The sequence below is a fragment of the Artemia franciscana genome, chromosome 20, assembly GCF_032884065.1.
Source record: "Artemia franciscana chromosome 20, ASM3288406v1, whole genome shotgun sequence".
NCBI classification, from domain to species: Eukaryota; Metazoa; Arthropoda; class Branchiopoda; order Anostraca; family Artemiidae; genus Artemia; species Artemia franciscana.
The window spans coordinates 16,802,594-16,828,768 of record NC_088882.1 but is presented as its reverse complement, the minus strand read 5'-3'; the positions used below and the strand labels follow the sequence as shown (position 1 = coordinate 16,828,768).

At 35.1% G+C, this 26,175-nt stretch overlaps 2 protein-coding genes across 3 annotated transcripts in view; both read right to left on the bottom strand.

Annotated features, from left to right (window-relative positions):
• The window catches only part of LOC136039815 (sulfotransferase 1A3-like), a 28,497-nt gene extending 19,500 nt beyond the window's left edge, over positions 1–8,997 (bottom strand). Inside the window, exon 1 of one of the 2 annotated variants that reach the window (XM_065723722.1) lies at positions 8,851–8,997. The gene's annotated coding sequence lies outside the window, so the exon portion shown is untranslated. The remainder of the gene's footprint in view (positions 1–8,850) is intronic. The other variant, XM_065723723.1, reaches the window with a different exon arrangement.
• A 4,560-nt stretch (positions 8,998–13,557) lies between these two features.
• LOC136039814 (cyanophycinase-like) overlaps positions 13,558–26,175 on the bottom strand; it is a 34,254-nt gene continuing 21,636 nt past the window's right edge. Inside the window, exons 7-9 of the mRNA XM_065723721.1 lie at positions 23,016–23,269; positions 20,260–20,398; positions 13,558–13,804 (exon numbers count right to left, since the gene is read on the bottom strand). Coding sequence (XP_065579793.1) covers positions 13,573–13,804; positions 20,260–20,398; positions 23,016–23,269 — 625 coding nt within the window. The 3' untranslated portion in view covers positions 13,558–13,572. The remainder of the gene's footprint in view (positions 13,805–20,259; positions 20,399–23,015; positions 23,270–26,175) is intronic.

The following is a 26,175-nucleotide window of genomic DNA, read 5'->3' as shown; positions in this document are numbered from 1 at the left end:
CATTTACCTCTGTATTTTGATATTATGGTTACTTCTCACATATACTCGAACCAACCCTCAATGTCCCATAAGTGGTTTGAAAAACGTGATTGGTCTAGTGCGAACATGCCTCTTTACCTTGCTACCCTTGGAACTCTACTGTTCACCGTACATGTCCCTTTCCATCTTCTTTGCACAAATGTGTACCCTATTATTGACAATGCTCGTGCTGATTTGAATCGCTATTATCGTGACATTATCTTATGTATAAAGCAAGCTGAAGATGTGGCCATCCCGATGACAGGCGGAATACCCAAAAACCAATTTGGAAGTGTGATCCTTTGCTAAAAAAAGCCGTGTCAGGCGGAATACCCAAAAACCAATTTGGAAGTGTGACCATTTGCTGAAAAAAGTCAAGAATAAGGCCAAATTCTGGTTAAGAATCTGGTCTGCCTGTGGTCGACCTTCTCGGAGTACTTTGTTTGATCTAAAACAAAAGACGAAACTTGAATATAAACGCCATCTTCGTGCCGTTCGTTACTCCGGTGAAACTTTTCCTAAAAGTAATAGTGAGTGGCGAAAAGTGATAAATTCTGCCAAGTTTCCGGATGCAAGTTCTAATGATATTATATCTCTTCCATCTTGGATCGAACGTTATTCAAAAATATTTTCAAAAGTTAATTATGCAGTGCATTAGCGTTTCTCGTGTTCGCTTGAAAAAATTTGCCGTCACGTTTATGTCAGAGACATGTGATTCCAGTTGAAAAGTCGGCTATTATTAAAGGTATTAAGGGTTTAAAATCAAAATCTTTGGATATTGATGGGATTACTATTTTGAATCTTGTTCCGAATTCTTTTGAACTGGTATCTCATCTCCAACTGTTTTTTCAAATGTGTTTGAGTAGTTCGTGTGTGCCCGATTTGTTCCTATGCGGTAGCGTTACGTCACTTCTAAAAAAAGGAAAAGATCCGGTTTCTTGTAGTTCTTATAGGCCGATAACGGTAGCTTGTACTCTTAGCAAGCTTTTTGAACACCTCCTACTACCTTATATCACTAAGCTTGCTCTAAATGATGATAATCAATCTGGTTTTAGATCTGGGCTAGGCTGTCAGCATGCTCACCGTGCTTTGACTTCTTTATTAAAAGATGCCCATCGCACTCGTCGCGTACTTCATTTCACAACCCTAGACTTGTCTAAAGCATTTTACAGTATTTGTCATACTCAAGCATGGACAGCATTATGCCAGAGAGGAGTAAATCCGTCGGTAATTCACGTGCATCGTTTCTGGTACTCCCATTCTTACCTTCGCCTTAAGTCATTAGATAATTCTTATTTTGGTCATATCCCTGCTCGTTGCGGTGTAAGACAAGGGGAAGTTCTTTCACCGTATATTTTTAATGCTTGTATTGAAAATGTATTATCAAAAATATCGACTACGTGCCTACTAGGGATATCTCATATCTGGCTTATGCGGATGACCCTCTTCTGATTAGTCAAACTGAGTCTGGTCTTGCCCGTTCAGTGAAGTCAGTTACTTCTGCTTTCCACGATATCGGCCTGTACCTAAATATTGAGAAGTGCGAGTTTCTTGTTTTCAACGGTAATAATTGTTCAGAATCACTATACTGCGATGGTTTTAGTATTTCTCGTGTTAAATCGTTTCGTTGGCTTGGTATAACAGTATGCGATTCTATGAATGCTCTCCGGTCTCGTGCTGTCAAAGATATTAGTGATAAGCTGAGGCTCGGTTACTCTAAGATTGTAGCAAATCGTGGACACTATAGGAGAAGAGCGCTAACTCGGCATTACTCAAATTTTTGTGATCATTCTGTGCTCTTCTGTTCTGTTATTAGGCCACTTCTGTTGACTGGTGATCTAAAACGTATTCGCATAAATTATTACCGGTACTGCAAATTTCTTTTATATCTACCTTGTTCTTACCGGAATACAAAACTGGTTAAAAAGTATTGTGCGACAGATATCAGTGATGCTTTCGAAAAATTATCTGTGAAGCTAGCTATTGAAGCGCTTTATAGGCTAGGATGTTTTCATCGCCTTATCCGTCTTTTTTCTGTATATGATTAAATTTGTTTCTTTTGTATTACTTTTGCTGTTTTTCTTTTGTATTTTACTCCACTTAACCTCTGTTTTGTGAAATGGGTGATAAATAAATTATTATTATTATTTTATTCTCCTACACCAAATTTACCTAGGCTAGTATGCCATCAATCCGATCTGGGCGTTAAAATCTCCTAGTAAAACATCACATTTCTACCTGGAATCCTGTCTATTCGCTCCTGTAACTGTAAGTAAAATTCATCTGAGTCACTAGTATCTCCATCAGTCAGTTCTACAGGGGCATATACTACTATAAGTGACACCCTGAACCTTTTAGTTCTGTTATAAGGACAATTAGAACTAATTAGTATTCTATTATCAAAACCTTTCCAATCTAAACAAGAGTTAGCAGCTTCCTTATTCATCACGAGCCCTACTCCCTATCTATGTACACCATCCTTCCTGCCTGAGTAAACAAATTCTATATCACTTATTTTCATGCTTACTACCCATTAAATATGATTTTCTGAAATTTCTAATAAGTCCAGTTCGAATCGTCTGAATTTGTCAGTCAAAATATCGATTCGATAGTCATTTTTCAACGTCGTATACATCCCGAATTCCAATTTTCATGCTCTGTAAACAACTGAAATTATTTTGGCCTCAGGAAAAGCAATGATCCCTGATACCAGTACAGGACGAGGATCACATATCTTCTTATGTCTACACCGTAGTGCTGAAGCCGGCTTAAAACCCGACAGCGAGAATTCCCTGGGACCTCCAGTATGAAGAATAAAGACTTCGTGCAATCCTGAGCCCATCTTGGTCACAACATGGTTTTCAACCCTTGGCGTTGCTCTTTTATCAACAGGAGTTGAAATCCTGCACAGACTGTCTCAAGCTTATTACCTCCAACTCATTGTATATCCATGCCTACAAATATTATGCTACTAAGGGGAGGCAGCCCATAGTAGATAAATTAGCTAGGAAGAGGATTTTCAGCCCGAAAACGCCCGTCAAAACAGAACAAGCCCAAAGAAATGATCCATTAATCAGAATCACGTGCAAATACTGTGTTGTTTATTAGGCGATAATTTCCTCGAGGGGTACAACTCCTCAAATGGGAATAGAGTTGACCACAAGGTCCCCAGTCTTGCAGGTAAGCCGAAAGAGACGAGGTAGCCCTTTGAAGAGGACCAAGTCGCTAAGGCTAGGAATAAGTGAAGAAGAAAAGATGTAAAAGAAAACATTGATCAGGTTGACAGCTTCGTTTACCTTGGTAGTATTATTAGTAAGAAGGGAAGGAGCAGTGAAGATGTTAAAGATAAATATCCAACGCTCAGGGTGTTTTTTCACAGTTAAAAAAAAGTTTGGAAGAATAGGAAGATATGTCTGCAAACCAAGATTAGAATATTAGAAGCTACAGTGATGACAGTGGTCAAAATATGGCTCTGAAGCATGGGCACTCCGAAAAGTGGATGAGGTTTTGCTAGATGTTCTCAAGGGAAATTGCCTATGTATTGTTCTGGGTACTCGGATGACTGGCCATATTTCAAGCAGTAGCTATGCGAAAAATGTGGTTCAATCTCTCTTTCTAAGGCTATTTTGAAAGACAGGTTGAGATGTCTAGGGCATGTTCTGCGGATGAAGGATGACAGATTGCCGAAGACTATCCTTTTCAGTCAACCGTCTAGGGCTAAATGGAAGGCAGGTCATCCTCATCTTGGTAGGGAGGACGTCATAAAGAAAGATTTCAAGGAAATGAGAACGTCCTGGGAGGGTGTAAAAAGGGAGGCTTCGGATAGATTGGGATGGAAGGGAGCATGTGTAGCTGTGTTGGCCTCAGGCGGCTTGGCGCTGCGGTGAGTTGTTAGTAACAGTAGTAGTAGTAGTAGTAGTAGCTGGTAGCTGCAAGCAGTTTAAATTGCCCTTTTTATTTGAGTTTTTTAGTAAAAAACTGGAAAAAAATTATTCCTACCCAAAAAAATATCCTGAAATATATTTCGTCACGCAACCATTACTGCTCTTTTGGAGCCTGCCCTCCCCCCGGAAAATTTTCTGCCAGCACCCTTGCGTATGCATATCTTCATCTTATCAGGCATACACTGAAAGTGTTGAAATTGAAGTAATATTTCAAGATTGAAAATGCTTTGATACCAAACAAACTTTACTTTCATCGACCTTTTGAATAGATAGAGAGTCAACATGCAACTGGAAGTGGAATAGAGATTCAGTGCAAATCGGATTCGAAAGAAAATTCAAGGAAATTTGCGTGTGCTAATTTTACAGATATTTAGCGGTAACATTTGAAAAAAGTAGAAAGCTAATACACAGTAAAATCGCTAGATCCATTTTTGTGCCCTGAACCTGTCTAAAGCTTTTAACAGTATTTCTCATTCTCAAGTTATGTTTTCCCTTGTCAGTTCAGGAGTCAACGTTTTGTCGTTCAGGTTCTTCAGTTTTGTATAGTAATTCCCATATTCGGTTAAGTTTCACTCTAATTGCTATGGGAATATTCCAACCCGCTTGGAAGTGTGTCAAGGTGGTGTTCTTTCACCGTATCTTTTCAGTATTTGTATCCGCAGTGTGTTATACAAAATTATGCCCTTTCTTTTTTGTAATTTGGTAAATGTCTCTTGTATTGCATATGCGGATGATATACTTCTTTTAAGCCGTTCTAGATCTAGCCTCTCGAATTCCGTATCATCTATTTCAAAACATTTCAAAACTGTTGGTCTGTCATTGAATATTGATAACTGTGAGTACCTAGTCTTTAATGCAAAGTCTATGCCCATTTGAAATCCGTGTTCTAACTTCTCCATCCATTGTGTCTCTGATTTGCGGCGGTCAAGGATTCATATTTATTGGAATCTACTAGCTTTTAGGATCAATATTGTACGGCATATTAAAGAAAACTTAAAGCGGGTTATGGTAAAATAGTAGCTAATCGTGGTCATTCTTATCGAAAAGTGCCTGCATTGCTATACACTAGTTTTTGCGACCATTCAATACTTTTCCTATCCGGTATTTCACTGAAAAAAAAACAAGATCTGGGTGAAGTGTGTATATTATATTTCCGCTATTGTAAGTTTCTGCTTCATTTACCCGGTCTTATAGGAACAAGAAAATAATTCGGTATTTCGGGGCTTCTGACATTATTACTCCTTTGCGGAAGTTACTAAAAACTGGAAAAGGATTATATTTTTTCTCTGGGCCCCTTCCCCCTCTTGGTTCGTTTATTTTTCCGTTAGTTTTTACCTGTTTTCGCTTTATAGTTTTATTATCTCTTAGCAGTTCTTTCGTTAGTGGAGTTATCGTTGTGGTATATATGTTTTATCGCTCGTATAGCTGTGTTATTTTTCTTTCATTATCTTTTATTTACTCCGCTTGTCTTGTATTTTAGTGGGTTAAAATTAAATCATTAATTATATATATTATTATACATAACTATATTATATAATAGTTATATATAATATAATATATATATAATTTATATATAATAATAAAACATATAAAATATTTATAAAAAATATATATAATATTTATATATATAAGTTATATATAATATATATAATATAATATATTATATTAACTATATTATTATGTTAGATTAACTCAGCGTTCGGAATTGCGTATAGGAGCTAACAATTATTATTGCTTATGAACGGCACTAAGTCTCCGCTCAGATTACGACTTCGCCGCAATCACTCCCGGTTGGAGTTTAAATTTGCAACAGTGAATAGTTTTTATCCAGAAACGTAAAACCTTGCAAGACTGTAAAGAATTCAAGTATCGGGTAACCTGAAAAGCAATTTTAAGTTTAACTATAGAAGTACTATACTACTTGCTTCTATTATGTGAATTAAATAAAAAAACAAGTTTTTTTTTAACTGAAAGTAAGGAGCGAAATTAAAACTTAAAACCAACAGAAATTAGTCCATATATGAAAGGGGATGTACCCTCCTCAACGCCTCACTCTTTACGCTAAAGTTCGACTCTTTCTCTCAACTCCACTTTTTAAAGCAGTAAAAAAGTTTAGCGTAAAGATCAGGACGTTGAGGAGGGAACAGCCCCTTTCATATACGGAGTAATCTCTGTTCGTAAGTTCTAATGTCGCTCCTTACTTTCAGTTTAAAAAACTTCTTTTTTTATTTAATTTCTGAATGTTTTTGAATTAATGCATGTTTTGATTTTGGCTCTCCGCACATGAATAATTAAAACGAAATTTGTATATTAATTTATTTTTTTGGCTAAATGTTTTTCTCATAGTTTTGATCGGACAATTTTGAGAAAAAAAAGGAGCGCGGAGTAGGCTTAGTTACCCTCCAATTTTTTGTTTATAAAAAGGCAACTAGAACTTTTAATTTTTTACGAACGTTTTTATTAGTAAAAATATACGTAACTTACGAATTAACTTACGTAACGAACTTCTATATTAGTATGTTTTTATTACTTATATGAGGGGGTTCACACCCTCGTCAATGCCTCGCTATTTACACTAAAGCTTAAATTTAGTCCCAATTCCTTATTTATGACCCCTGAATCAAAAAGGCCGTAGAAAAAATAGTTGAAACCAATAAAATTACTTTAGCGTAAAAAGCAAGGCATTAGGAGGAGGTGAGCCCCTCATATGCGTAATAATTTCTGTTCGTTTTAAGTTTTCATGCTGCTCCTTACTTTCAGTTAAAAAAAACTTTTTCATATTTATTTTTTCATTATTTTTTCAAACATGCTGTGCTCCCTTCATGGAAACTTTCTTCCCCCATTACAAAATCCTCTATGGAAAGTTCCCCTTGCATAACCTCTCCCCTCATCCCTTCCCTCCAACCAAAAAAATTCCCCTGAAATCGTCTGTACACTTCCCAATAACCATTACTATGTGTAAATACTGGTCAAAATTTGTGACTTGCAGCCCCTCCCACGGGGACTCTTGGGGAGTAAGTCGTCCCCAAATACATAGTTATTAGGTTTTTTGACTATGCAGAATAAAATGATTATCTCAGAATTTTTATCCGGTGACTTTGGAAAAAAATGAGCGTGGGAGAGGGCCTAGGTGCCCTCCAATTTTTTCGGTCACTTAAAAAATGGCACTAGAACTTTTAATTTCAGTTAGTTTGAGCCCTCTCACGACATTCTAGGACAACTGGGTCGATACGATCACCCCTGGGAAAAAAACAAAAAAACAAATAAACATGCATCCGTGATCTGTCTTGTGGCAAAAAAATACAAAATTCCACATTTTTATAGATACAAGCTTGAAACTTCTACTACAGGGTTCTCTGATACGCTATTTTCTGAAATAAGGCAAATTTTCTCAGGCTCGTAACTTTTGATGGGTAAATCTAAACTTGATGAAACTTATATATTTAAAATCTTCTTTTTGTGATTCTTTTGAACTAAATACTGTTATAAAAAATCCGTTTTTAGATTTTCGGTTACTATTGAGCCGGGTCACTCCTTACTAATTTTCGCACAAGTCTCGCATTGAGTTTGAGACCTAAGAGTTAGATGGTTGTTCAGGAGAAAAATACGACATTACGAATGAAGATGTAACAACATAAAAAAACAAATATTTAAAAAACCGTAAGCACACATTTTAAATAATTGAATAGTTATGATTTACATTTGATGCTTACCTGGCCAAAACTTTTCAATGTTTGAGCGAAAATAGATAATTATTGCAAAAGTATTTACCGTTTTCGAATCGTCAAACATGGTAAACCCGCAAACTTTAGGGCTGTTTTTCGATAGTTACAAGTAAGGGAATTCCACATGTTTACTATCATAATACGAATTATCAGCCGGCTTTGATAAAGCAACCAAGGGGAGTATCATCAAGAAAATATAAATATTGGTCTTCTTGACGTAATACCTATTTATATAAGACTCAACGAGTTAAGAATAAATGCAGACTTAACCAGCTAAAATTTGAGGAGCTATATTTAGGGAATGCCAAAATTAATAAAGAGATGTAATGGTACAATTAATGGCTTTCAGTCAATCACAAGGTGGGACCTTGGGAAACTTTTGCTTTTGCTCGTATGAAGTAACAAACATGTGCAAATTTGATTAGGGGCCTTGGGTTCATGTGTCTCACCCTCTGAAGTTTCAAAATTTTTCGATTTTCCTCATAAGTTCTTATCTTTTCCATCTACACACATTGGCAGCACTTTTTCGGAGAGGTGGAACTTTTTATCAACTGAATTTCTCATTATTACGAGACTATATAGGATTTTTTGGGCAAAATAAAACTTCCAATAAAAACAAATCCCTCTTTCTGAAAAATCTTTGCATTTTGTTACTCCAGAAAAGCTTTTGTGGGTGCGTTTGCTTACACCTCGGCAAAATTAACCAATAACAAGATTTTAAACTGATCATAAACTAGTAATTATTTTTTATTGCGTAACAATTAATTTTAACAAACTTCTATTCAAAGAAACAAAAACAGCTTCCTTATAGAATACTTAGCAAACGGCAAATTCTTATAAGTAAAACATGTTAAAGATTACTTTAACCCTAATTAATAATTTCTCTTGTAAGCTCAAAAATAATAAACAGAAAAAGGTGATAAAGCCAATTTTTAATTCTAGCCATATTTTTATAGCAAATTTAGAAATTGCTGAAGAACTAGGCAATTTCTGCTTTTTTCCATTAAAGAAATTGTTTTAATTTTCGTTTAGCAAATTTCATCTTCAAATAGGAGTTTCTGGGGTGGTCCTATATTAATGATTAAAAGCAGTAAAGAAGCAATTATGCATATAAAACATCTCAATCGTCGAAAACCCTTGACTAGAAATTTACTGTCTCTCACCTTGATAATAAAGTGAATCATATTATTACAGAGATAGCCTTGACCTGCCTCCTTTGTACTTTTTTTCAGCACTAGCAGGCTGGTAGATGATGATGATGAGATGAATTTCGGACCCCTCTTGACTACATGGTCACTCAGATCCTCTCTCTATATTCTTCGAGTGTTTGCTTGCTACGCTGGAAATTAAATGATTCCCAGCGTCTTTAATTACATCCTCTGGTCCCATCCGATTTTTTCTAAAAATTGCACTACTAAGCGCATGACTGTGGTATTTAGTTCATCACTTAAGAAACCACCAAGTAGTAAATTCAATGAAATATTTTCCTTTTGTTCCTTGAAGAATGATTCTATGTGTCGTCTCTGATGCATATAATGATCACAATCAATTAGAATATGTTCAACTGTCTCTTCACTGTCACAATGATCACAGATATTATCATCTCCATAAAATCTTGCAAGGTATGAATGAGTACCTAGCAGGCTGGTAGAGAGATTGTAAAAGGCTCATTCAAAAGTCAATGCTTGTATCACTGCGACTGTTATAAATGCGTCTGGATAGTGTAGAGTACTGGCCTAGTGCCATTTTTGATTTCGGGTTTGAATGGAAAAGGTTAGGCAGTGTAAATAGTACATTTTTAAAACCGCCACAGTCGAAAATTATTAACTTGACGGTCGCAATCCCTCATCTGGGTTGTAGCAGCAGCTGCAGCCCAGCATAGAGGAAAAATTGCCACACAGTAACTGAAAACTAAAAAACTTGTGAAAAGAAAAATAAACTAATAGACTATCTGGAATGACCATCAGGGCGGCTGAGTATCTTCTAGAGTTTAAGAGAAAGTTAAAAGATTATTTGATAAAGAATGGTCGAATTTGTATTTATTTGTGAGGAGATGGGACGTGGTAGGGAGGTCTGGTTGGTTGGAAGTGGTAAGCAGGAGTGGGTGGTACTGAGGGAATAGGAATTATGGGAGTTTTTTTATGGGATATTGTGAAGGAGACCTATCTTTTTTTGTGGTATGTTTTTTTTGTTAGCTATTTAGTACGTTATTTTTTGGTGTGTTAGAAAATGGTTAATTTTTACTACTCCATGCCAGCAAAAACACATGTTTTTCTTTGTTTATAATGTAAAGAGTTATAACTGTGTTAATTAATAAAGTATCGTATCGTATCGTATTGTTTATAAACAGCAAATAAATAGTGGCAGACCTCGAAATAGCGAATCTATGGCTCTAAATAGTAGTTTGGGTGTAATAGAATCGTATGGCTCTTAGCACAGTCGTATCCTGAATTTTTGCTCGAGGGGGGATATTCTTTATCCTGGGAGCGGGGAGCGGTTTACATAGAAAACATTCGAAAAATCATACATTTTTTTATATGCATTTTGTTACGCTTTTAAGAGTCAGACAAACATTTCAGGGCTGGTAAAACTTCTACACCCCCCCTTGTATATGGCCTTGGCTCTTAGTAGTACTAGTAGTACTGGTAGTAGTTGTAGTAGAAGTTATAAGTAGTAACATTTTTCGTGGTAGTAATAATAATCGGACTTGTAGTAGTAACGTCAGTAGGGGTTATGGAAGAGTTGGGAGCGGCAGAGGCTGTAGAAGCAGTTGCTGCAGCACTAGTTTTAATAGATATAGTAGTGGTCATTTACCAGTAGTAGTAGTAGTAACTGTTGTAATAGGAGTATTTTAGTTTATTTTAAGATTACTGGTGATAATAGCAGTCCTAAGAAGACTTGGCACTTTCTGACAATTTATAATTCTATTATATGGGGCTGGATACTGTCTGTAAAGCTGAATTTGTCCAAATTTAATATCACAACCCACTAAAGTCATGCAGTCAGTTTACTATACAGTTTTTCTTCGATGAATACATCTAATCATTTACGACCATTCTCTGAATTACCCCAGAATTACAACAGTGATATGACTGAGGTGCATTATACCCACATGTACGAACGGAAGGGGCGTCCAGGGTTTTCAAAGTCCAAGAGTGTATACCACTCAATTATGTAGAGTAAAAGTCTTTGAATGGTTCTGATTTCAACAATGCTTAAGATGTCCATCTTTTTTTTATAATTTACCTTAACATGGTCTGAGTTGATACATTTTCAATGTTTTTTTTTTTTATCATTGTTACATCATATCACTCCGTGGGTATGTTTTCGTACTTTTTCAAAATTGTATTAAAATTGCAAGCTTAAAATCGCGAATTTAGGGCATTTTACCCCCCAATGGTTTTTTCCGTAAGAACTGTTTTAGGTAGCACAAAAACACCCCCCTCTTCAGCGATATAAATATTCGTCCGTGTTCTTTTTTCCATTTTTATTATATTTTTTATTTCATTTGGCCCATTCTCTGAAATGCCACTCATCCTCGAAGTGAATCCTGATCCACATAAACTGCCATTAAGTCGGGCCTCCTCTATATGTCCTTGGTTGTCCTTGATGATTTTTTCATCTTAATCTGCCTTATACTACATTCCAAAATCAAGATTGAATGAATAGTTATAGTCTATTGCGGGGCCTAAAGATATACATAAAACAAAAATATTTAATAGATAATGATTCAAAATTATGATCAACATAAATAATATATCCAATAATGTATCAACTAATTCTTTTTATGAACATGTTTGATTATCTTTTCAGTTCTGGAAGCTCTCGAGAAGGCAGATTCATATATGGCAACAAAAAGGTCTGTGTAAGAAACAATAAAAGTGCCATCTGTGAGGTAACCACCGTAAGCATTGCCATTGATGCGATCCATCTTGACTGTAAATTGCACCGGATTACGTTCTCTTGAAGTACTAAGCACAGAATCGTCGAAACTGTAAAAAAGGTATTATCGAAGCATTCAGTGACACGACTAATTAAGTAAAGTTTTTACATTTCTATATTTTAGCACTACACCACTTGAATATCATCTAACTTTGTTTAATCCCGAAAGATACTCGCAGATATAGAATAATTAGAGAAATTCAAAAGCTAAACGGGTCATTAATCTAATGACCTCAGATAAATTAATCTAAGCGCCGAAGATAGTTTGGAAGAGTGAATCCAACAACTTCATCAAAAAAACCTTTTTGTTCAGTAATTATGAGCCCATTAAAAAACGTTACCTTTTTATTTAAGAATGAAGTAAATTGACTCACCATCGTTTCTATGGTAGAAATATCCGAAATAAAATGGCGTGTCTATTCCATGCCTCCCTGCTACCTCTCACTTGAGGTTAGTGTACTACTTTTGGTCTGCACAAATCTGGGAAGTCAGGCATATATTCATTTTACGTTGTGAAAGGGTTTAAATACAGGTATTGAATAACTACTCAATGTGGTAACTACCGACATAAAACAGTTAAATATTTAAAACATTCTTACTAGAAGAATATGCACGGTTACAGCTTTTGAAAACAAAAGTATGCAAATACAGCACTGAGTTAAATTTGACTCATGTGAACACAAAGCATCAAATCTAATCTTGCGTCAAGCTGGAAAATCGTAATGAATTTTCCGTTAATTTTTTGTTAATTTGGTAGGAGTAGTCTAAGGTTTCAATATAAACAATTATTCAAGCCAAGGCCGGAACAGAAAAACTTTTTTGATACCATTTTTACTGCAATAGGTTTGAACATTAAAATCAAATCCAGAATAAGGTCTTCTTTTTGAATTTTTCGCCGCTATTTGTTTTGTTTAGATTGACCTCTGGGCTTTTCGTAATTTACAGTTGTGTCACTTCCCTGTTACTGCGATGTTAATAACAAACTCTAACTAGTGCAAATAATTAAATATATGCTGCATCTTGGATTAAATTAGCGAAAGATATTTCCCTTTTTTAAAAAGAATAAGACAGTAATAGCTATTACAAGAAGAAGTATTCATTGAGTAGACAAATGTTATATGATCTATTTTAATTTGAACATATATGCAAATTCGCTGGTGTGCAAATTTAGTTTAATTTACAGGTGTGCAAACTCATAAAGGATTCATTTCTTAAGCTTGTGTTAGGCTGAAGATGGGAGCATTTCTAATTTAAAGAACAGATGGCACCGTAGCATTGGTAATAAAACTTTTATACTAGTTCTATAAACTCCATGTAGTCTAATGAGACAGTCCCAAAGATATCTAAGAAGAAGCCCTCAACAAAAGCAGTATTTATTCTTATATTTATTCTAACACCTTGTATCTTCTGTTGTATCACTATAACGATGGGGTACGTAGACAGGGAGTTAGGATCATGATGAATAGGGAAGCTACTATGTCTTGTTTAGGCTGGGATGGTATTAAGAATAGAACATTAATCGCTCGTTTAATTACTAAAAAGTTCAAGGTATCAGCTATAGCAGTAGTACCGGGAGTAAACTGATTCTTTTCAAAAATATCTGATTATTAACGCAAGTCAGTAGAAAATTTGACACTATTTGCAAACAACCTGCTGCGCAGCCAATTTGAGACAATTTGCTGGTTTTTAATGCTGCAGGCTTTTAGAAGGTATTTGACAATAAAGGCAAGTCCGATTTCTTACAACAATATCTACTAAGCTTTAAACTTTCGGTTTTCTTTTTTAAGGTTTTTGAAGTGTTGTAATCACTTGTCAAAATAAATGCAAATGTTTTTTCAATTACTAGTTTTATATTCTTTACACAATTTTATGTCTTTTCATTCTGATATTTTTCCAAGATATTTGATTATTGAAGCAAATCCAATTTCTAGCAATGATTTCTACTAAGTTTCAGTCTTTAGGTTTCTTTTATGAACATGTTTGATTATCTTTTCAGTTCTGGAAGCTCTCGAGAAGGCAGATTCATATATGGCAACAAAAAGGTCTGTGTAAGAAACAATAAAAGTGCCATCTGTGAGGTAACCACCGTAAGCATTGCCATTGATGCGATCCATCTTGACTGTAAATTGCACCGGATTACGTTCTCTTGAAGTACTAAGCACAGAATCGTCGAAACTGTAAAAAAGGTATTATCGAAGCATTCAGTAACACGACTAATTAAGTAAAGTTTTTACATTTCAATATTTTAGCACTACACCACTTGAATATCATCTAACTTTGTTTAATCCCGAAAGATACTCGCAGATATAGAATAATTAGAGAAATTCAAAAGCTAAACGGGTCATTAATCTAATGACCTCAGATAAATTAATCTAAGCGCCGAGGATAGTTTGGAAGAGTGAATCCAACAACTTCATCAAAAAAAAACCTTTTTGTTCAGTAATTATGAGCCCATTAAAAAACGTTACCTTTTTATTTAAGAATGAAGTAAATTGACTCACCATCGTTTCTATGGTAGAAATATCCGAAATAAAATGGCGTGTCTATTCCATGCCTTCCTGCTACCTCTCACTTGAGGTTAGTGTACTACTTTTGGTCTGCACAAATCTGGGAAGTCAGGCATATATTCATTTTACGTTGTGAAAGGGTTCAAATACAGGTATTGAATAACTACTCAATGTGGTAACTACTGACATAAAACAGTTAAATATTTAAAACATTCTTACTTGAAGAATATGCACGGTTACAGCTTTTAATACAAAAGTATGCAAATACAGCACCGAGTTAAATTTGACTCATTTGAACACAGTATCAAATCTAATCTTGCGTCAAGCTGGAAAATCGTAATGAATTTTCCGTTAATTTTTTGTTAATTTGGTAGGAGTAGTCTAAGGTTTCAATATAAACAATTATTCAAGCCAAGGCCGGAACAGAAAAACTTTTTTGATACCATTTTTACTGCAATAGGTTTGAACATTAAAATCAAATCCAGAATAAGGTCTTCATTTTGAATTTATCGCCGCTATTTGTTTTGTTTAGATTGACCTCTGGGCTTTTCGTAATTTACAGTTGTGTCACTTCCCTGTTACTGCGATGTTAATAACAAACTCTAACTAGTGCAAATAATTAAATATATGCTGCATCTTGGATTAAATTAGTGAAAGATATTTCCCTTTTTAAAAAGAATAAGACAGTAATAGCTATTACAAGAAGAAGTATTCATTGAGTAGACAAATGTTATATGATCTATTTTAATTTGAACATATATGCAAATTCGCTGGTGCGCAAATTTAGCTTAATTTACAGGTGTGCAATCTCATAAAAGATTCATTTCTTAAGCTTGTGTTAGGCTGAAGATGGGAGCATTTCTAATTTAAAGAACAGATGGCACCGTAGCATTGGTAATAAAACTTTTATACTAGTTCTATAAACTCCATGTAGTCTAATGAGACAGTCCCAAAGATATCTAAGAAGAAGCCCTCAACAAAAGCAGTATTTATTCTTATATTTATTCTAACACCTTGTATCTTCTGTTGTATCACTATAACGATGGGGTACGTAGACAGGGAGTTAGGATCATGATGAATAGGGAAGCTACTATGTCTTGTTTAGGCTGGGATGGTATTAATAATAGAATATTAATCGCTCATTTTATGACTAAAAAGTTCATGGTATCAGCTATAGCAGTAGTACCGGGAGTAAACTGAGTCTTTTCAAAAATATCTGATTATTAAAGCAAGTCAGTAGAAAATTTGACACCATTTGCAAACAACCTGCTGCGCAGCCAATTTGCTGGTTTTTAATGCTGCAGGCTTTTAGAAGGTATTTGACTATAAAGGCAAGTCCGATTTCTTACAACAATATCTACTAAGCTTTAAACTTTCGGTTTTCTTTTTTAAGGTTTTTGAAGTGTTGTAATCACTTGTCAAAATAAATACAAATATTTTTGCAATTACTAGTTTTTTGTTCTTTACACAATTTTGTCTTTTCATTCTGAGATTTTTCCAAGATATTTGATTATTGAAGCAAATCCAATTTCTAGCAATGATTTCTACTAAGTTTCTAACTTTTAGGTTTCTTTTTCAAGGTTTTTAAATTGTTGTAACCCTTGTTGAAATATTTACGAACATTATTGCAATTACCAGTTTTCTGCTCTGTACGCAATTTAATGTCTTTTCAAAGATGTTTGCCTTTTGCTGTCTTTTCAAAGATATTTTACTATTGAAGCTAGTCCGATTTGTACCAATGATATGTAGGCTACTAAGCTTCAAACTTTTGGTGTTCTTCTTTAAGATGTTTTAATTGCTGTAATGCCCCTTACCTCCAGTATTTTAATATTTTCATTTTAAAAGAAATAGAGAGATGTTTAAATGCTCATTTTAAAGGAAATAGGATGAATGAATGAACTTTATTACCCGTAGAAGTATAAAAAACACAAGGTACGGAGTATTATTAATAAACAAAAACAATAAACAGCGAAAAAAAGATTCAAACTAGCAAAAGATAACATGGGCCAATTAACCAGTATCAATATGGAAAAAAGGCTGCAGAGGGTCATAAACATGAATAAAGTTGATAGTCTTTTTACATAAATCATCACTGGAAGACCGCATCCGAGAACACATCTATTAAGCCAAATCGAGCAATTATATTTCTGTTTCGGTGCCATCTAGGAAGCTGGAGGAGGAATTTGCAATATCTGAAATAAGCCACACATAGAGTATGGCAATCTCTCTTACGAAACAGATGAGCCATGCCTGAGCAAAGCAAAACCAAAGGGGCGCAATAAGCGTTGTAAATCATGCACAAACCGTTGCGGTTGTAACGGATTTGTTTGGGGATATTTTTCCGTAAGCGACTTGTAGGTTTTTCACGGATTCACTAAGGATGAACGGGCAGAGGAAAGTGTTGTGCCGGAAAACAGACCAGGCCAATTAACTAAAGAAGAACAGGTTGGAACTGCAGTCCCAGCAACGAATATAGCGACCGCATAAGGGCTAGTAAAACAAATAAACTCGTATCTAGACACATTAACTGACAGTCCATTCTTAGATAGTTCATTGGTTAAAATAGTAAAATTGGAAAGTAATCCACGGTGAGCCAGGGCAACAAGAAGAACGTCATGTACATATGCAACAGAAGACAAACCAATATTACCGTAAAAAACATAACTTTTAAGGGTACGCAGGCACGATGCAAGCACACATTTAAATATACTAGGAGACAACATGGCACCTTGCCAAACTCCCTTACTAATTTTTACTGGGTCGGATATTTGGCCGTTCCAGGTAACTTGAATTTTAGACTTTGAATACCAAGAAGACAATAAACATAGTACAGAAGGATTAACACCCGAAGACGCAAAGGAAAATAGAGCCTGAGAGTGCAAAATATTGCCAAAAGCCCTATAAGTGTCAACATTAAGACAGTATAAGGTTATTTTAGCTTTTACAATAGAGAGCTGTTTTGTAGCTCATTTTAAAGTATAACTGTTGCAATACTACTACTACTACTACTACTACTACTACTACTAATAACTCACTGCAGCACCAAGCCGCATGAGGCCAATACAGCTACGCACGCTCCTCATCTAACCTAATCTATTTAAAGCCTCCCTTTTTATACCCTCCCAAGAAGTTCCCCTTTCCTTTAAATCTTTATTTATGACATCCTCTCAACCCAGACAAGGACGACCTGCTTTCCATGTAGCCCCAGACGGTTGGCCAAAAAGGACAATCTTCGGTAATCTGTCATCCTTCATCCGTAGAACGTGGCCTAGCCATCTCAACCTTTCTTTCATTAATTGTTGTAATCCCTTGTCAAAATATAGAATTATCATTTGTTATGATTGCGAATTTTCATTTTTTAAACCTTCGTACTGACATTATATAACCGTTTGCGCCAAAAAAGGTTTTTCTTTTTTTAATAAGGTTTTTCAATTGTTTTAACCCCTTGTTAAAACATCTACACATATTTTTTCAATTACCACTTTTTTGCTCTTTATGCAATTTAATGTCTTATCATACTGTGTCTTTTAAAAGATGTTTGCTTATTGAAGCTAATCTGATTTCGAAGCAGGATATGTACTTATATTCAAACTTTACGTTTTACTTTTACGTTCAGAAACAGCGTATCGGTGTTTGTCGCTTCATCATGGTTTGATCCATTTCTCTGATTAATTTTAATTATTCAATGTGATTTCGTGTTGATTTATTTTCATAAATCTTTTACACTTCTAAATTCTAAGATCTTTGAAAATGAATCTTAAGGACATTTTCTTTAGTTAATTTTGAATGCCCACTTTTCAAGAATTAGATTTTTCTCGAGGCTGAAAAAAAGGTACAGATAAAGGAATACATGGGATAAAATCTGAATGATCACATGTGTTAATTCACAATTTTTATAGTCTCAAGTAACTCTAAAAATCTGTATACTTTTTTGTGACAATTTTTACAGAAAAAAAAAACCTGCTTAAAACCTGATATGTCACTAGTCAATTATTGCATAATTTTTCCCTCTAGATTTGTTTCAGTTGAACTTCCTTCTAAAAGAATCAACCGACCGTTTTTAGGGGTAAAATCCCCCAGAGCCCACTCCAAATGGAGGTACAACGTTTTACAAAACTATTCTTCTAGTAGTCAACGCAAAGGTCTCCTCCTGTATGTAATTCGACTAAACCATGCCTTCTGCATGTTTATACTATTAGCTGGTTAAATGAAGGCATTATCAGAGATAGTTCGTTGGAAGAGGTGGTGGCGGTGTATTTCGTTGAAAGGACAGCTATTGAAATCTTTTCAGATGTCTCATTTAGAGGTTGTGGAGGTACCTGACTGGTGCTATAAATTGCCTTTGGGGTCCAATTTTGCATCCATTTGGGTGGTGTCGGTACAGTTTTAGGATCCCCAACAAAAAGTGGATATCTACATTCAACAAAAGCCCAGTTGGAGGACTTGTACAAATGAAAAATCAAGTTGATGAGTAGCAGGGTCTTAGACTAAATATTCACACCAAATTGTGGAGGATGATTGGATCTGATTGAAATATTTGCCCAAAGACAAGTCAAAGAAAAAATTATTTCCAAAAGACGAAGTTTGTCAACTCCCTTGATATCTTCATTCCTGAGAGTAAAGTCAGGGTGTCAACAGAAGACCTTCTATCGGGTGATTAGTAGCTCATTGCTCTTGAATACGCAAGTGTTGACAATCAAGGTATCAGGCATCCAGGCAACAGATGTTATTTCCATGAGATCCTATTGTAGGGACAATAAATCCTATGAGTCTATAATCTATCCTAATGTTTATAAACAGCTTCATAGACAGTGGAATTGTCGGCAAAATGATGTTGAGGGTTAAAGAGTTTTTCCCTATGTCTTAGAAGTGCGGCAGTGAGTGTGTGGGCCCTACTATACTATCCTCTGTAGCCAAAAGGAACTGCTAGAAGTGGACCCCGTCAAGGAATACACGGAGAGTTTGATTCCTCGGAAAACTCACAAAAACCTCAGGAAACCGAAAGCAAATATCATTCCTTTTGAGTTGTTTCATAAGTTTCTTATGCTACACTCTAATGAAAACTTGTGCAATATGAAAAGGTAGTAGCCTAGTCTAGAGTACTCTTTGGTCAGAAGTTCTGACAAGTAACAAAATTATGCATGAAGGCAGTTAATTTTTAAGTATAAGTATCTTCGGTGGGACTTACATTTGTTTTCGCTTAGAATGTCATTTGACTTCAGGCATGTGTAGCAGGATTTTATAAGAAATACACTCGTACATCTTATTTATGCAGTAGAGTAGGCTTATCAGCCTATATGATCCAATATGGGTAGGGTTGCAACCTGGCTTCAGATCAGGGAATCCTCACCCTTGGGATTTATCTGTAGAAGATGCAAAGCCAGAAAAGTATACAGAGTAACACCTTGTTTAGCGTAACAGAAATTGATGATAGAATTTAATTTTTACCTGGATCGAATGATTTGGTCACCCAAAGGTGTTGTTGAGACCGATTATCAGTCGGAGCCGAGTATTGGATGTGGTTGATCGAGGAATCCATGCGATACAGGACATTAGAAGCTTTGTTGCTATCGTAGTCAAGACTTGACAACTTGTCGAAGGTCTTACAAGAGCTTTGGTCATTTGATGAGAGTATAGGGTCATAATCCTGTTAGTCTAAAGGAACTCAATGGATTTCTCATTTGACGTGTCACATGAAAAACATCACAACATTGACAAACCATTTTTGTCCTGGACACTAAAATTTTTACTTTGAATAATAACTGATCTGGATAACTCTCCGATAATCTGGCTGAAGAAGGCTACAAGGTAGGTAGGCTTTCCAACAATTCTGGGAATTTTCTTCGTACTAGTATAATAGGTTTATTGTGTGTGTAACAACGCACCATATACAATTCTCTTGCAATACAAAGAGCTAATAGAAAAAGAAACTAAGTTAAGAAATTCTAAAATACAGATAATTTTTGTCAGATGCGATTTTAAGGCTAAAGAAATTAGTCAATATTTTAATATAATATGATAAGATAAATTCATTGGCGATTTATGGTCATACATATTTTAAAATGATTTCAAATATTTTCACTATTCTGGAAATAATAATAACTTCAAAAAATACTAACTTACGTGTTATCAAATAAACGTTTGGCTATGTAGCGCCATTCAGCGTCCACCATACTTGAAAGAATATCTTTAGAACTTAGAGCATTGTCGTAGTATTCATCCCCTTTCAAAGGAGTCTTCCATGGAGCAAAGGTGACCTCACCTGAAAATAAAAATATATTGTGTAAACCATTTTGTTTTCTTATACGCATTTCCTGGTTCTACGCCGAGCCTCGCCGACTTTTACCACTTATGGTGTAAGGGCCATTGATTGTTTCCTCTAAAATACTTACAAGGCAACTTTATAGTCTGTTTTGCACTTCTAGTAATACAAGTTATTTATAGTTCTATGTTATCCGTTTTCAAGAATGAAAAAAAAATTATTACCGTTAGTGATAATTGGAAACTAGAACATAATCTGATCTGTGCTATGGTCAAGCCATTCAAACCATTGAAGTAGTAGTATGAAATATACTGCTTGTTTAGATATTTCTCTCAGTACATAAATGATATTGTCAGATTTCATCGCTTCAAACAGTTAGCCATATCTTTTTAATCTAGTTATTGCTCAGATCACTTACAGGTATTATCGCTTAAATATTTTTACTTCCTCATTAAATGCGGTGATTAATTTATTATAAAAATGATCTTCTTCATATGTTTATGAGGTCTGTGGATCAGTAGGATGTCCATTCACCTCTTAGACATTACAGGAATACCTTCACTGATTATTGAAAGCTTCTGGCAATATTCCTAGAAAAATGACCTGAAATTTTTGACTTGGGATTTAAACATGCTTGACATAGAGAGCGAATTGTTGCCAGTAAGTTTGCTTTTGGTCACAAAGTGCTCCAACGGATTTATTGCATAATTAGCAGTAGCCAGGATTTTCTACAGTGACAAACCATCCACAAGTTTTTTTTTGTTAACTTGGTCCAATCGTGCTTCAGGAGAATCAAAACAGTTATTTGTAGCTCTGTGATGTTCTTTCATGCATTTCCAATCACGCCAAATTCTTGATTACAGTAAAGAATTTTTGTTTTGATTTATGATTGATTTATTATTAAGATGAATCAAACTTCTTTTTCATCACTACTCTGTATTTTGGCTTTTTTTTGTAGGGATTGCTGTTTTCACCCTCCAATGATACACAACCAAATGCTTTGCAAAAATTTGGGAAAGAGTGTAGCCTTCTGAGTCAGCCCAAATGACATCCTTCAAGTTGAACAAAATACATTACTAATACACCATTTCAATGCTTATCACAAAGTCTCCTGAAAACCCCAAAGGCAGGGGCGTACCTACAGTATTTTTATCGGGTGGGGCAAGAGGGGGTGCTATTGAGTAGTGACTATTCAAGCGACAGGGAACAAAAGTAGCCATTTAGCAAAGCACACTGCTTGGTGAATTTAAAAATATTACGCAATATATTGCAAACAATAAAGATACATTAATCAATCATAAATATAAGTGCTGGCGCTTGGGTTTTAATGAAATTATCAGTAATGAGCTACTGCAGACGACAGTAGTATAGCGTGAACAAGCTTTCGGTTGAGCAAAGGTGAATGTCGTATACACTTGGCTTCTTTCAGCCAGATTGACAACTGATGCTGCAGTACATATCCCCCTCCACTTCCCCCAACTCTCCCACCCAGCACAGGATACTCAATCTCGCAATTGAACCAAGCTCTTATTCTAATAGGCCCAGATATTGCCCTATTCATTTGCTCGTAATTTTGAATGGATTTTGAGTCTGTAAGATTTAATTTGTTGTAGTAAACTTCTAATATGCCTGATTAGTGAAATATTATTTGTGATTTCTTATTAAATTGATTTGTTTGTTGGTTTCCCGATTTATATATTATATTAACATATAGCATTGATATCAGCGGCAGTGATAGCGCTGTCTAAGTAAAGATACGGGATAAGTCAAAGAATTTCCATAGATTGTGTAACATTATATTCTGGCATATTTCCCACATTTAAATAGCGACAGTAGTTCAAATTTGGAAGTATTCAAAAAATAATATCCACCTTTATTTTTTTCAACGGTTCCATTTCTGTCCTGCTTTCAGATGTAGACGGTGTATTTATGTCCACAAGAAAATCAAATCTTGAACCGGTATATTTTAGGAAGTGAAAGTACCTCAAATATCAGGAAAAAAACTGACCTGAGCAAATCTGGCAAAACAGGAAGCATAGAATATTTTTCAATTTTTCCTTTGACTAGGCTCACATTTATACTTGATGACGAGGTTTCAAAGGCAGTATGTTTGAGAAAAATATGAATATGGAACATATTATGAAGTCTAATGGACCCCTATTTTCTCGTCTTACTTAGGTTAAAAATAAGCATAGATTAATTAAACAAATTATCTGCTCAAAGCAAAAAGAAATTTGACGCTTAGAACGAGCAACACCTTTAAAGCTACTTAATAAAGTCTAGTTTTATGAAACTATTGGGGGAAACTGCCCCCTCCCCCATCAACGACGCTACTGCCCAAATGTGCTGAATTTTACAAGTATCTAATGCACAGGTGCAAACAAGATAGGATGGTAGGAAGTTTATTTAAGACTGAAAGAGACCCTGGTCTATATTTGGTACATAACCTGTTTGGAACAGAAAAACTGAAAATATTAATACGAAAATAAATATAATATTAATACAATAAATAATTGTATTAATATTAGTAATATTAATATTATTAATATAATATTAAAATAATCGTTAAGGAATCGTTAAATCGTTAAGGAAATTATTTTGTTAAGCCTTCTCATACCAGTTTGCAAGTTTATTGTATCTCCTGAAGTTAAAAATGTCGTGACAATATCTGAGTAATCAACTGTTTCAGAAGGTAATGAAACAAGGCGACTGACGTCTACAAAGAAGACTCCACCAGAAGCTCCGATAACTTCTCCAATTTCTTCGTTGCTCCCAACGTTGTATATTACCAGTGCTGTGTCCTCATCAACCCCAAAACCTTTTGTGACACCCCCAACTGCATTCTTTGTATCTTGAAGAAGGCGGATCAATCTGAAAAATAAGTTAGTAGTTATGTTTTTTTGAAAAATATTATATAACCTAAACTACAAAATTAATACACACGGAATACAATACAAATATACGAAATGCCTCTTCCTGAGCTTTCTGCCTTTTTTGAGCACAAAAATAAAATTGACAAACAAGATACAAGAAAGGGTTTGACAAAAACGAAAGGGGTAGGATTTGGATAAAAATTGTATATCAAATTCGACGTGTCCGTGGACCCAGAAACTGCTATCTACAAAAGCATGAAAATCCGTATGCTTCCTGAAATGGGTGCTCTCACATGGGTCTTTCAGAACCAGATCTTATCAAATCAATTCCCGTACAGGATTAAAACAAGGCCAGTTCAAGCCGAAATTTCAAAATCTTAAATGCTTTTTAAGGTAAAAAGAAATATAGACAATTGGCTCAGAATAACAAAAGGAAATTACTTTAGTCTCCCATTGTCAGAGGCAATACTGGTGCTTGGTGTGACATTCCTCCGTAAATTCATATTTCATGTATGCGGTCTATTAGAGATGACATGTAATCATCACTCTTTATTCAGTAAAACAAACGGCCATGGAGTATTGCAAAATTGTGCACTGTATATTAGGGTGGTGGCAAGTCATTTTATATGTGAGTTACCTAAGGCCTTAAAGGGGCTTCTTAGGGCTTTGTTTTTAAATTTGCCACGCAGTGCGCTTCAGACAAATATTCTGAATATTAAGTTAAATTTGAATTTAACGTTTGAGGACCCGTTATTATTAAAAATATGTATTTGGGGAAACATAGAATAAACGTGCAATACCTGTGCTAGGCGGTTGAAAGTTCCTTTCCTCTTCTGAGGACGAAGTTGTTTAACAGAAACTTTAGTCTAAGAAATATTAACGCATCCATGGTTATAATAATCGATTATTATAATTAATAAAAAAAACCTGTTGGAGCTGAAATATGCTTTAACTGATACACTTTTTAAGGGGCGCAAAGAATGTTGATATTTTTTGGGGATTGTCCCTTGCCATCTCCAGCATCCCACTCTCTAAGGTAAAATGATGACGTTTGATCCCAATACTTCAAGCCCAATGCTTTTACAAAAGAGCAATGAATAAAAGGTTTATTTTTCACAGTATCTTAAAAACCCTAGAGTAAATCCCAATATACGGTTATGAAAACTCCTATCTTGCCCATGACAAGCTTTTGGTACAGAGCTCTGAACTTGGCGCATCCTCCAAGCCCGCGCTCCGATGCATAGATCGTAGTACAACACCACAGGCGGGAACACAATTTTGTTTTGTTGCATACACAGCTTAGATACCAATATTGGTTATCTAAGCTGTGCTGCCAGTTTCCTGTCTCCAGCCGCTAGAGCTGCTACCGCACACTGTGTCCCAAAAATAAATCGAGTTTTCATAACTGTATTGGTATCTAAGCTGTGCTTAAGAACAGAGGGTTTTATTATGCTCATTTGCCATTTAATCTCGGTGCTTAGGAGAATCAATAATATAGATTGGACAACACCTTCTTTCCTTCAAGAGCCGTAAGTGTTTCAAGAATAAATCAAAACCAATATATAATAAAATAACTTAAAAATTGGAAACAGTTTATCAAGAGTGTGTATTAATCTGTTTTTTTTATTTTTTTTTTGTGTTTTTTCTTTTAAATGTGAAGGATTCAGCATTAGGCTTGACAGTCTATATATTTAAGATCCTAAATGTGTTAAAATTCGGTCTCTGTTCAGGAAAAGATTTTCTGGAGAAATTTTGTAAATTCTAATTGTTAAAGTAACTGTCAAAGTAACTGTCAAGTAAATCAAACGTACTATCACTTACCCGTGTCTATTTCATGATATTAATTTAAAAGACCTTTCCCACGAAACAAGTTTTTCAAAGAAAACTAAAAAGTTCCATTAAGCCAAAAATGAGCAGAAATAAAGTCACATAATCTTCCAAGTCACATAATTTTTTTTTGATACCACAAATCATTATCAATAAATAAATAAAACTAAAAAAACCCACAAAAATTACAATAAATAGCCGAATGAAACCGAAAACGAGCAAAAATTAACATTAGTAGGGCTGATAACCCCCATGCCTTGTCAAGACCTCAACATAATTTGCGCTCTACTAAAAAAAAAGAACATGGATTGTCAGTTAAATATACATATGCTGATATTTATTCCTTAAATTATCAACATTTTTTATTTATTAAAGTAAAAAAGTGAAAACAATTAATTTTTTTTTTTTTAGTAAAGCGAACAAATCTCAAAATTTCTATCGGGTGTATTTGGGAGAAAATGACGTGTGGTTTTGGGTTTTTATCTTTCTATAAAAACCTTATATTCCCTTGGAGCATGACTTACAACCCTTGCCCTAAGGTTTGTGGGGGGGGGTCTCATCCTCAAAAACATAATTTTAGGACCTTTAAAGTCCGTCAAACAAAATAGCTGTCTCGAAATTTCGTTTTGAGGTGTTGGTGAAATGATGGGCGCGTGGGGGGGATGGCTGCCCTCAAATCACTTGTGACTGTTAAAGAGAGCACTAGCACTTTCAGTTTCCTATTCAGTGAGCCGTTTTTGAAGTTTCTACGATAACAAATGACCATCTAAAAAATTTATATCAAATACATTTTGGGAAAATATGACTTGTGTGTGTGAGAGGGGGGATTTCTGCCCCCAATCACTTTGACTCTTAAACAGAGTACTATAACTTCTGATTACTAGTCCAATGAGCCCCCTCCGAAGTCTCTGCGACCAACCTTTCTACAAAAATTAAATACCCCAAGGGCGTAGAGTACAATCCTTGTCCTGAATGCTAAGGGGGTTTGTCATCCTCAAAGACATAATTTCTGGACCTTTCAACTATGCTGAACAAAATGGCTATCTCAAAATTTTGTTTTGATGTGTTTTGGGAAAT